The sequence below is a fragment of the Bipolaris oryzae genome, assembly GCF_000523455.1.
Source record: "Bipolaris oryzae ATCC 44560 unplaced genomic scaffold scaffold_77, whole genome shotgun sequence".
Classification (NCBI taxonomy): domain Eukaryota; kingdom Fungi; phylum Ascomycota; class Dothideomycetes; order Pleosporales; family Pleosporaceae; genus Bipolaris; species Bipolaris oryzae.
Genome location: NW_006911353.1, coordinates 86,057 through 97,786, shown reverse-complemented (window position 1 = coordinate 97,786; position 11,730 = coordinate 86,057). Strand labels below are relative to the sequence as shown.

Below are 11,730 nucleotides of genomic sequence, written 5' to 3'. Positions count from 1 at the left end.
TAATACATCTTCACCACGGCGGTTCTATCTCAAAACCCGCGGGACAGCTTCAGCCTGCCCCCGCACCTTCTCGATATGCAGCAGCACGACGGTGCCCCTACCGCGCCCAGCGGCCCCCGTCTTCAGACTGGTTTCCCCAGGCAGGTCAATGGAGGCCACCACGGCTTTTCCCACGGTGCCTTTGCTACCAACCAGCCCGGCTATGGTGACAGGCACCCGGAGAGGGCCAACAACATGTCCATCAACACCGGCAGACTTGCCCCGGGCAACCAGAATGGCGCTGATTTGCAGACTCCTGGAACCGGTTTCGACATGAACTTCACTCCTCTGCTGCCTTCGCAGTTGCTTCTCGGCAGCCCTTTCCAGCCCGGTTCTCCCTCTGCTTTTGCGTCCCCGCAATTCCAGAATTTTGCCCAGTTTGCGAGCCAGAACCAATCGCAGCAGCAGAACCACCAGTCTAACCACGTTGGTAGCCCTCTGCAGCAGCCTCTCTCGCCCCAGCTGTACCAAAACATGGTTTCTCCTACAAGTGGCTTTTTCGGTGGCCCACAGTCTCCTACCGGAGGCTTCTCTGGTTTCGGCGCGCAGGGCCTTGGTGGCCTCGGCTCCTCCATGCCAATTGCCCCTGGCCTAGTCTCTGGAACCAGCAGGACCGTCTACTTGGGCAATATCCCCCCAGAGACATCTGCGGAGGAAATTTTGGGTCACGTCAGGAGTGGCCAGATCGAGTCTGTTAGGCTTCTTCCTGATAAGAACTGCGCCTTCATCTCGTTCTTGGATAGCAGCTCGGCTACGCACTTTCACTCTGATGCCATCTTGAAAAAGCTCTCCATCAGGGGTCAGGACATCAAGATCGGGTGGGGAAAGCCTTCGCAGGTACCCACATCTGTGGCCTTGGCAGTACAGCAGTCTGGCGCTTCTCGTAACGTCTACTTGGGCAACCTGCCAGAGGATGTTACCGAGGATGAGCTCCGTGAGGATCTCAGCAAGTTCGGACCCATTGACACTGTCAAGATTGTCCGAGAAAAGGCTATTGGTTTCGTTCATTTCTTGTCGATCGGCAATGCCATCAAGGCTGTTTCCCAGCTCCCCCAGGAGCCCAAGTGGCAGGCTCCTAGGCGTGTATACTACGGCAAGGACCGCTGCGCATATGTTTCCAAGACACAGCAGCAGAACGCTGCTCAGTACTTGGGCATTGCACCTGGATATGCACACGTTCTGAACGGTGCGGACCGTGATATGATTTCCAACGCCCTCGCCCAGCAGTCCGTAGCTGCGGCTGCAGTAGCAACCTCAGCTGGTGGTGTGAACAACCTGGGTAACCGAACCGTCTACCTAGGCAATATCCACCCGGAGACCACCATCGAGGAGATTTGCAATGTTGTGCGCGGCGGCCTTCTTCACCACATCAGGTACATTCCTGACAAGCACATTTGCTTCGTTACATTCATCGATCCCACTTCTGCAGCGTCCTTTTACGCTCTCAGCAACCTACAAGGTTTAATGATCCACAACCGCCGTTTGAAGATTGGATGGGGCAAGCACTCTGGCGCTCTTCCCCCTGCTATCGCCCTTGCCGTCAGCGGCGGTGCTTCCCGCAATGTTTACGTTGGTAACCTCGACGAGTCTTGGACTGAGGACCGTCTGAGGCAGGATTTCTCCGAGTACGGCGAGATCGAGTTGGTCAACACTCTGCGCGAGAAGAGCTGTGCCTTTGTCAACTTCACCAACATCGCCAACGCCATCAAGGCTATCGAGGCAATCCGAGGCCGCGAGGAGTACAAGCGGTTCAAGGTCAACTTCGGCAAGGACCGATGTGGTAACCCTCCCCGCCAGATGACCAACCAGCAATCGCAGTCTCAGCAAGCCGGCAGTGATGGTCTCCAGTCGCCTTCACCCATCAACGGTCTGCACCCCAACCGCGCTGGTGCGTCGGTCTCGCCCACTGGCTCTGGCGCTCCTGGCTCTGGTCAGAGCACCAACGGACAGTTTCCCTCTGTTCAAGCCCCTGCTTCAGGCAATATTCTGAATGCGAGCAGCAACAACAACCCGTTGATGATGTATCTCCAGGCTCAGCAGCAGCAGGCTCAACAGCAACAGGTAGAGGCCAATATGCAACAACAGCAGAACCAGCAACAACAACAGCAGCAACAGCAGCAGCAGTCGTTCCAGTCGCCCCAAGCTGCCTTCTACGGTGCTGACTTGAACACACCTCAGCCTCACCACTCTCACAGCTCTCACCAGAGTACCTCAAGCTTTAGCCTGATCAACGGTACCTCTGCTGGTGGCTCTGGAACTACCACTGTTGGCGGTCTTCTTGCACCCTCGAACCTCAACTCTCGTGGTCAGCACTCCCGTGCTGTGAGCCTTCCTGCCTTCACCCAAGGGCCTTTCAACCACTCTATGCCACAGACCCAAGCTCCTCAACAAGGATCATTTGGTAGTCTGAGTTCGGGCATTGGTGGGTTTGGCAGCGGCAATGGTGGCTATGGCCTTGCGATCCAAGGCGATGGTGGCTTGCCTGGATGGGCTGAAGAGGAGGTTGGTGCACAGTAAGCGCCCATGGCCATTTTGGATACTCGCAAATGTCATGTTCACATTAGCGATATCTGATTCAAATCTACGACGTCAACTTGCTGGTTACCACTTACCACTTACCTCCCTTCTTTCTTCCTTTTTTGCAAATCTTTTTGAACCTAGGGTACTCGCGGAAAGGGCGTCGCTCTATTGATCTATCGTGGATCTCACTCTTCAACTATGTGTTGTAATTTGAACATGCGCGTTCTTTGCCTTAATACTTGACCTTACCACCTTCGCTTACTCTTTCTTTTCTTCTTTTCTTTTACACTTCTTTTTTTCATGGTTTGACATGTTTTTGTTCATGTTTGTAGTTTAGATACCTGTAGGGATACCTAGGGACAAATAGGTGTAGGGGCATGAGACTAGCACAGGGTCGACATGAGTGTCTAGGCAGGAGTTCGCCAGTGATGTTGGCAATTGGATTTTGTAAAAGCTCAAATGTGTGTGTGTAATGCTGTTGTTTAGTGATGAGTGGTGAATACACATGCAAGATCCTTCCTTTTTCCCACCAATTAAACATGGAATTGGTCACTAAGAAACAGACCATGAACAGTATCTGGATGAGGTATTCGTACTTTGAGATGCCATAACGGACTTCCGTTGCGTACATGCTTTCTTGATTAGAATATATGCGTGTCTCTAAGCTAGTATTTGACGATCTCCACTGAGCAACCGGCTGCTTGGATATAGTCCACGCAGCATGCGATTGTGGAATGTTTCGCATAACCACACATGTCAAAGCGAGACATTGAGTGTTGCTCTATCCCGTCCAAATAACACTCGGGGAAAAAAAAAGACCAAAAAACTCTCAGCCCCGGATTCTCAATGCATCACACCACATATGCACCGCCTGGTCGCGCTGCAATTCCCTCTTCACCTCAACCCTAGCCGCCATCATAAACTCCCTAACTTCCGAGCGCCCCAAATCCCTCCCTTCCTTGATCCTCCCCCAACACTCACGAATAACCTTCTGCGCATACTCGAAATCAACGTCGCCCTGCTCAACGGCATCCAACGGCGCCCCGTTCTCCACCGCCGCGTACGCAGCGTCAGGTCCCTCATCTGCGTCTTCCGCCCCGACAAGGGTGGTAATGCAGAGAATTATACCAGGCGAAAGCATTGCTCCCGACTGCGGTCCCTCGCGCGTAGCCCGCAGTTCGCCGAGCTGGATAGTGCAGAGGCCCGCGGTGTAGGTGGTCCCGTCGCGAACGGAGAAAACATGGCGCTGAGCCCACAGCGCCGAAGACTGGTTCCGCAGCATCGAGGCGTGCGCTTCTTGCTGGCGCAGCGGAATTGAAGCGGTTGTTGCGGGTTGTGCGGCGGGCTGCGCATAGATGTATGTTCTGGTCGGGGCGAGGGTGGAGAGGTGCAGCATGTGCTGGTACGAATGCGGGTAGGGCGCTGGTTTACCGTCTGCGCCCGTAGGCGGCGTGTAGCCGGGGGGTATCACATCGCGAAAGGCGCGGTAGGAGAGGGACCATGGTTGTTGGCGGGTGGCGGTTTGGAAGGTCGACTCTATGCTTTGGGTGAGGGTTGTTATGGTGGAGAGGGCGGCCTCGACGCTTGTAGAGGGGTTGGAGATGAAGTAGAGCCTGCCTTGTGTTTAGTTATGATTTCCAATTGAGATTTTGGGTAGGTAGGTGGGTAGATGGACTGCTTACCCGCTGTACTTCATCGTGGAAGCGGAGGAAAGTAAAAGGCGATATATTCTCAGGCACCGCGGCGGGTGAAAGGCCGGACATGACGGAGCCGGCGGTTTTGGGGATCGGCGCATGGGCGGCTCTCTTCCCACCCCCTGCTAGCTTCAGGGTCGGGGGACGCGCAACCGCGTCGGGAATCGGCACTCCAGCCTTGTCGTCTCAACCATGGGCTGGCCTGGCCATGCAGCTGCCATGCGTCTCCTGTCTTTCCCATCTCATCTTGGCCGCATCTGTGTCCTATCTTGAGCGTTTGAACGCCGCCACTACATATTTTTTTATAGAGTGTTTGTCCATTGAGATTGTTCGAGCTCATCTTTCCCCGCCGCTATCTGCACCTATTGGGGCACGGCCGTTGCACTTGATCACTTTAACTTTGCTCTTATTTTTAGATCGTACATCTCTTTTGATCCTTTGCTTCATGAGATTCCCTCCATAGACTTCCCCTGGCTATCATGAGCCCCATTGTTCGACGCATCACTGTATTGTTCCTCTCCACGACGTTCTTCATCCTCGCCTTTCGCCAACTAGGCTCTCGAAACGGACTCCCCTCGCCCACCTTTACCTCCTCCAATCGCATCACAAACCCCGTAGAATGGAAGAACGTCCCGCTGCGACACCCAGTCGCCTCGCTGGCGCCGTGGCCGACAAGCTCGCCTACTGCCATCCCGAGAATACAGCATGAGTTTGGAATCGAGACGGAGCACAACAAGGCAGAGAGAAAGCAGAGACAGGCGGCGGTGAAGAAGGCCTTTTTGCATTCGTGGCGGGGCTACAAGCAGCAGGCATGGTTGCAGGATGAAGTGACTCCGGTGACAGGAGGCTTCAAGAATGGCTTCGGGCAGCGTGCAGCGACCCTGGTGGATGCGTTGGATACACTGTACATCATGGGGCTAGACGAAGAGTTTGAGGAGGCAGTCCATGCAGTCAAGAAGATTGATTTCACCACTACGGCTGTCCAGCGGCTGAATGTGTTTGAAACAACCATTCGCTATCTCGGCGGTCTGCTCAGCGCCTACGATTTGAGCAAAGGGAAACACTCTACACTGTTGCATAAAGCAGTCGAGCTAGGCGATATGCTGTACGCCGCGTTTGACACGCCGAACAGGATGCCTGTGACACGGTGGGACTGGGAAAAGTAAGCTTTGTGTGCTTCGTGTGTGTGCAACCACACTGTATACTAACGTCGAGCAGCGCTGCTCTGAGTGGCCACCAAGAAGCCGATGCGCAGGCGCTGAGTGCGGAAATTGGATCACTGACGCTGGAGTTTACCCGTCTCTCGCAGATTACAGGCGACCTCAAATATCACGATGCCGTCCAACGCATCGCGAATCTTCTGGAGAAACACCAGAGTCGGACCAAGATACCCGGTTTATTTCCTATCCTCGTCTCTCCTTTCCGCGAGGAGTTTGATTCTCATGGCTCCTTCACTATGGGCGGTATGACGGACTCGCTGTACGAGTATCTGCCCAAGCAGCACTTGCTTCTTGGAGGAGCAACGGATCAGTATCGCAAGATGTACGAAAAAGCTATTGAGCCAGCCAAGAAGCATTTGTTCTTCCGCGCCATGGTGCCTCATAATCAGCACATTCTGGTTCCAGGTAACGCACGGATTAGTGCTGCAGGCTCAATCAAGCTCGAACCCGACGGTCAGCATCTGGCATGCTTTGCGGGCGGCATGGTTGGTCTTGGTGCCAAAATCTTCAATCGCACTGAAGACATGGACGTCGCTCGCAAACTGGTAGATGGCTGTACCTGGGCGTACGAAGCCATGCCGACAGGCATCATGCCCGAGACGTTCAGCCTGGTGCCGTGCGTCAACGATGAAGACTGCGCCTGGGACGTTTCAAAATGGCATGACGCTGTTAAACGCTCATATTCTAGTGCTCTACATGCACAGCATTATGATGTCCAAGACGTGATCAAGGAAGAGGGACTTCAGCCAGGCTTTTCAAGGATTGAAGATCCCCGGTTTTTGCTACGGTAAGGAGTTTGACTTCTACCCCTTCATTTATAACTTCATCTAATACTGGTATGTAGGCCAGAAGCCATCGAGTCGGTTTTCATCCTCTACCGCATCACCGGCGATACTGCGCTGCAAGATACTGCCTGGCGCATGTTCGAGTCGATTGAGAACGCTACCATGGCAGAGTTTGCCCACTCAGCTATTGCTGATGTGACTGTGCCCAGGGGACAGGGTCCACTTAAGCTAGATGAGTGCGAGAGTTTCTGGATGGCGGAGACACTCAAGTATTTCTATTTGATTTTTAGCGAGCCGAATCTTGTTAGCTTGGATGATTACGTCTTGTAAGTACTTGGTCCCGAGCATGTCTTAGGAATGATGACGCTGACAATTGAATAGTAACACTGAGGCACATCCGCTGCGCCGGCCAAAACAGACTTGATAGTCTGGATATTGTTAGTGGATAATATACGATATCAAGGAAATCTAGCCAATGTACATGTGTGTGTATATGATTACGAGAGCGCGGACACAGCTTGCTTTGCCTCTTAGTAGTATATCTGGAAAGTCCGTTCATGAAGAATCGGACGAACGCTACAGTCGAAATCCCATATAGACATAGACAATTGCTTGTTTGCCCCGCCGTTACAAGATACACAGAAATGCATGATACATGCCAAGACTTTCCTGATTCGATTTAGTGCACTACAACTGCACTTTAGTAGCTTAGTAACACCTAAGGCTCATTAGTAACTCCTCTTTTTGTTCTCTGTCAGCGAGATGTTGTATTTCAAACACATGGTGTGGCTGGCTATAGAGAGTGAGATGCGGGGATGTTTTCGTCCGACTGCTACTGTGCCGACAGCCCCATCAAGCACAGTGCAGAAGCAAAGCTGGAACATACCTGTCTATTTGCTGAATGTCATCTATCTCACGATGCGAGAGGCTGACTATGCCCGGTGCATAGAAGGCAAAGTTTGGCTAAGAAATTTATTGATTACATTCTTCTTTGATGGCAGCTTGGCATGTAGTTGGTGACGAGATAGTCCACAAACAGTACCGGATCACAAATCGTTGAAGTATATAAGTTCTCTTGTTCTCAGAATTCACCAGTACTCTATCCATCTGGAAATTTTAAACTGATCTCGAGTCCACTATTTATCTACACAGGATCATGACAAAGACAATCGCTGTCATCGGCGTAACAGGGAACCAGGTAAGTACGAACCAAGCCCACCACCACCCCCAACATCCTTACACAAGACACTCAACCTCCCCCAGGGCTCATCTGTCGCCCGCGTATTCCTCACGGATCCCAACTGGAAAGTCCGCGGCATCGCCCGGGACCCCTCCAAACCCTCCGCCCAAAAGTGGGCCTCCCAAGGCGTCGACATCGTCCCGGGAAACCTCGACGATGTGACCTCCCTCAAGCAAGCCTTCCAAGGCGCGACCGTAATCTTCGGCGGCACCGACTTCTGGGGCCACCTCAACGACCCGGCCACGCAAAAGCTCGCCGTCTCGCAAAACCGCACGCCAAACGAAGTCGCCTACGACCGTGAGGTAGCCCAGGCGAAATCCATCATCGATGCCGCTGCCGCCAATCTCGAAACGCTAGAGCGCTTCGTGCTATCTACTTTGTCTGAAGCGAGGAAGTGGAGCAATGGGACCATCAAGTGGAACTTGCATTTTGATGCCAAAGCCGAGGCGGTGAAGTACCTCAAGTCGACGTATCCGGAGTTGCTGGCGAAGACGAGTTTCTTGCACTTGGGGTACTATGCTACCAACTGGAAATCGTTTAGTGGGAGGCCGACGAAGCAGGAGGATGGGTCGTTTGTTGTTAGTTTGCCGATGAGTGGGGAGAGGAAGATTCCCATGGCGGATCCGGTTGCGGATACCGGTAAGCTATTCACGTCTCTTTCGTTTTTCTTTTTCGTATCGACTTGATTTTTTTTTTGATTGCGGAAGCTGATATGATTGCAAAGGTCATTTTACCAAGGCACTGGTGGAATCGCCTCCAGGTATCATTCTGAGCGGCGCCGGCTCGTTCATTTCGTTCAATGAATGGTGCGAAATCTTTGGTCGCGTTAACAGTGTTAAATGCACCTTTCAGACTATACCTCGCAAGGCGATGGAAGAGGCAATGGGACCTATATACGGGCTTGAGATTGCAGACATGTTTGAGTACTTTGACAAGTATGGGTTTGATGGTGGGGCTGACGTTGTCTTTCCGTGGGATCTGGGGGTCAAGGTCAAGTATACGACGATGGAGGAGTATATGAAGGGCGAGGACTGGAGTTCTGTGCTGTGAAGCCCTTCTTTGACTGAGGGAGAGTATACCATAGGTAGTGTGCCGATTGAAAGCTATCCTTGTTCATTTGATGACCCTTGCGCGACAATGCTTTGTCACATATTGTCGATTTGTACGAATTCTCTTTGGATTACCACGATCTTCATACCGAGGTCATCAGTAGGGCAAGACCTTTCCGTGGGATGCGGGCCTAGTTGAGTGCGGGGTACATGACAGGCGCGGTTAGTGGCAGCCGTGACAGCAGCGATCGACTCTATCACCCACATCTTTATCCTCACATATGTACTCTGTTATAACCCAAAATCTGACTAACTATATGCAAGGGTCACTGGTGGTCTCCGGAAGCGTCTCATGGCCCGACGATTGGTCAGCGATCAGAATGTTGCTTTTTTGTACCTACCAAGCCGTTTACCTCATCGTCCCTCTGACAACTCGATGAGATCAGTCCACTTCCACGCGAGCCAGATGTCGAAGGTCAATTGCACATGCTGCTTCTCTCTTAAGAACCTTACTTTTTCCACGCAAGCCCAAGGTAGCAAGGGCTCATATGGTGCAGGAACATTATTCCGACTTGGGCCAATGCATGTCACTGCTCAGAGCAATTCACTAGCCTTGACTACGGGATATCACACCACTGCGGCAGTGCAAATGCCGTACTTCCCCAATCACATCGTTTCATCATACCAAATACCAGGAAAGTCTAGAAGGCCGATAGCAACCTTTGTACATTGCCGACAGCGGTAAGCCGCTCCAAGTCAGCCGCGCAGCATGCACCGCACAGGGCTCGAGTGAGAATCCGATCGATTGGTAGGCCAGTGAAAGATAGCCAACTCAATCTGCGCGCTCCTCTGCCAAGAGGATTGGGATTTGGATACTAGACAAGGTTAGCTTCATGCGTTCGCGCAGCGATCTACGCTGAGGGCACCCCCACCACCATTATGCTGATGCTGTGCACACGGCGATACGGACCTATAAGTTGCAGTCGTCATCCATGGGGTTAGATGTGCCATATGCGATCGCCTGCGTATCATCGCAGTCTGCTGATGGCTCTCTTCCCGGGTAGTCGTGCATGTCACCTTGTAATACACGTACTTAAGCGGAAGGCGCCCCGCAGGATGCATTGATAAGGAATCTGTATCTTGTTTTGCTTGCTGTGAAAGGCGTTTGGCTTGATCCATGCTAGCTTTCGTTTGTTTTATCAGTGTGTAGAAGGGCTGGTTGGGCCTATCTTGACGATTTCAGCTTGGGCTGTACAAATCAATTTGTCCCGCCACCTTTGCGGGTATTCTGAGGGCGGAGAGAAAACTATCGGTACCAAAAAAAATTTAAGTAAGAAAAAGAAATAAAAACGGAGTAGTCTGAGATGCCGCTCAATCTTTTGCTGCTGCTGGGCGCGGCTTTCCTCTTTGGCTCGACTCTGGCCCTTCTTCGACGAAGCAGACGCACCATTCTCCTCGAGCGACTCCGTGCTAGTGGGCGAAGAGTATCAGGAGCGAGAACCCCTCCAAGATCTCTATCACCCAGCCAGAAGACGGAAATCCCTCTCGAAGTCGACTATTCTGATTCCTTCCCACCATCACGGCGATCAGCCCTAGCCGGAATCTTGAAAGATGGGGAACTCGACGAGCCAACGGAAGACTGGACGAAGAACATGTTGCCAATGGGAATGTCGTACCTGAAAGCCGATGACACTAAACGTCTCCCCTGCGGTTTTTCCGTCAAAGAAATCAAGGCTCTCGGCAATTTCCCTGACTATGCCACCCTCAGCGGCGTACCGCTTCCAAACCCATATCCCGAGTTTGACATAAACAAGGCGCTACCTCGACCATATCGACCATTCCGATGGCCATACCACCAAACCATGTGTAAGTGTCCTACCCGAGGAAACAGAGACCTACCTTTTTGAATTTCACTAATAACCAACCCAACCAGCCCTCAGCAAACTCCAACCAGACTGGTGGATCGAGCTCGAAAACACCTACATAGAACGCATCCAAGAACGCAAATCCCTCTTCACCCAACACGGCACCGACGTCCTCGATGCCCTCCCGGGCTCCGAGCTTGCTTGCAAAGAACTAATGGAAACAGCCGTCCAGTTCCTCTGCGCCCGCTACCCGCACTACTTCTCCCTCTCCGCAGACAACACCATCCTACAAAACAGAATTCTAAACTCAGAAACCAATCTCCGTGCCACACACCCTCTGCATGTACTTCTCGACAACATCCCAGAAGACTTCGCCATCATGCTGCGCGATGACCGCAGCGGCCGCTATGTACTCCGCGCGGGCGTCATTTGCAGTGCGTTGGGCTGGCATTTAGGGACGAAGCTGGGGAAGCATCTTGCGGATATTCATGCGCCGATTCCGGATTACAAGGAGAAGATGGCGTTTTCCATGGATAGGTATGTTCATTCTCCTTCTCCTTTTTCTTCTTCTTCTTCTTCTCCTCCTCCTCCTTCGTTGTCTATCCTCTCCCCTTCCCATCTACCCATCGCTTTTTCCACTCCCCCCAAAAAAGCAAGCGCCGAGCAAAATAAGAAGAGAAAAAAAGAATCAGTATAGACTAGGCGTGATTAAACATGGGACATTTGCAAACGCAAACTAACCAACTAAAAAAAAACAACAACAGATACTTCACCAAAAAACCCACCGACAAACCCATCCAACGCGGCTCCTGGGGCCTCGAAATCCACACTCCCCTCTACGCACCCCCTTCCTCCCCTCTCCTCGCCCTCCGCACCCACCAACTCCCCCCTTCTCAACTCCCACTAAGCGACATCCACCTGCGCGTGGACTGGCAGACGCTACGCCGTCTCCCGCTGTCAGGGGCCGTCGTGTTTAATTTCAAAGCCGTGTTTACGCCCGTGGAGCAGTTTAGGGATGAGCCGCGGATACCGGGGTTGCTGCTGAAGATATTGGACCAAGGGAAGAAGGAGCTCATGGAGTACAAGGGGACGTGGCATGTGGAGCATGTGGTCAAGGATGTGTTGAGGACGTGGCATGGGGAGCAAGTGGCGAAAGGGTGGGTGGAGGAAGGGTGGGAGGCCGAGACGTTGGCGGAGAGTCCGTGGTTTAAAGGGTGGGAGGGGAAGTGGAGGGGGATGCAGGGGTTTTAAGAGGGTTTGTTTTGTTAAGAGGGGGGGGGGTTTCTTAAAAAGAGGAAGAATGAAGGATTACTACTAC

At 52.4% G+C, this 11,730-nt stretch overlaps 5 protein-coding genes across 5 annotated transcripts; 4 read left to right on the top strand and 1 right to left on the bottom strand.

Annotated features, from left to right (window-relative positions):
- Positions 1–75: 75 nt before the first annotated feature.
- Positions 76–2,556, top strand: COCMIDRAFT_5857 (uncharacterized protein; the record flags this gene model as incomplete). The annotated part of the gene is made up of 1 exon (XM_007690380.1): positions 76–2,556. The coding sequence occupies one exon, from the start codon at positions 76–78 to the stop codon at positions 2,554–2,556; it is 2,481 nt and encodes an 826-aa protein (XP_007688570.1).
- Positions 2,557–3,388: 832 nt separating this feature from the next.
- On the bottom strand, positions 3,389–4,255 carry COCMIDRAFT_5856 (uncharacterized protein; the record flags this gene model as incomplete). Its single annotated transcript, XM_007690379.1, has 2 exons — positions 3,389–4,172; positions 4,242–4,255. 2 exons carry the CDS (start codon positions 4,253–4,255, stop codon positions 3,389–3,391), a joined length of 798 nt encoding a protein of 265 aa, XP_007688569.1.
- Positions 4,256–4,732: 477 nt separating this feature from the next.
- Positions 4,733–6,682, top strand: COCMIDRAFT_96956 (glycoside hydrolase family 47 protein; the record flags this gene model as incomplete). Its single annotated transcript, XM_007690421.1, has 4 exons — positions 4,733–5,415; positions 5,472–6,260; positions 6,318–6,584; positions 6,640–6,682. 4 exons carry the CDS (start codon positions 4,733–4,735, stop codon positions 6,680–6,682), a joined length of 1,782 nt encoding a protein of 593 aa, XP_007688611.1.
- Positions 6,683–7,414: 732 nt separating this feature from the next.
- Positions 7,415–8,548, top strand: COCMIDRAFT_5854 (uncharacterized protein; the record flags this gene model as incomplete). The annotated part of the gene is made up of 3 exons (XM_007690378.1): positions 7,415–7,456; positions 7,522–8,137; positions 8,223–8,548. The coding sequence occupies 3 exons, from the start codon at positions 7,415–7,417 to the stop codon at positions 8,546–8,548; spliced, it is 984 nt and encodes a 327-aa protein (XP_007688568.1).
- A 1,363-nt stretch (positions 8,549–9,911) lies between these two features.
- On the top strand, positions 9,912–11,663 carry COCMIDRAFT_5853 (uncharacterized protein; the record flags this gene model as incomplete). Its single annotated transcript, XM_007690377.1, has 3 exons — positions 9,912–10,413; positions 10,481–10,949; positions 11,177–11,663. The coding sequence occupies 3 exons, from the start codon at positions 9,912–9,914 to the stop codon at positions 11,661–11,663; spliced, it is 1,458 nt and encodes a 485-aa protein (XP_007688567.1).
- Positions 11,664–11,730: the final 67 nt, after the last annotated feature.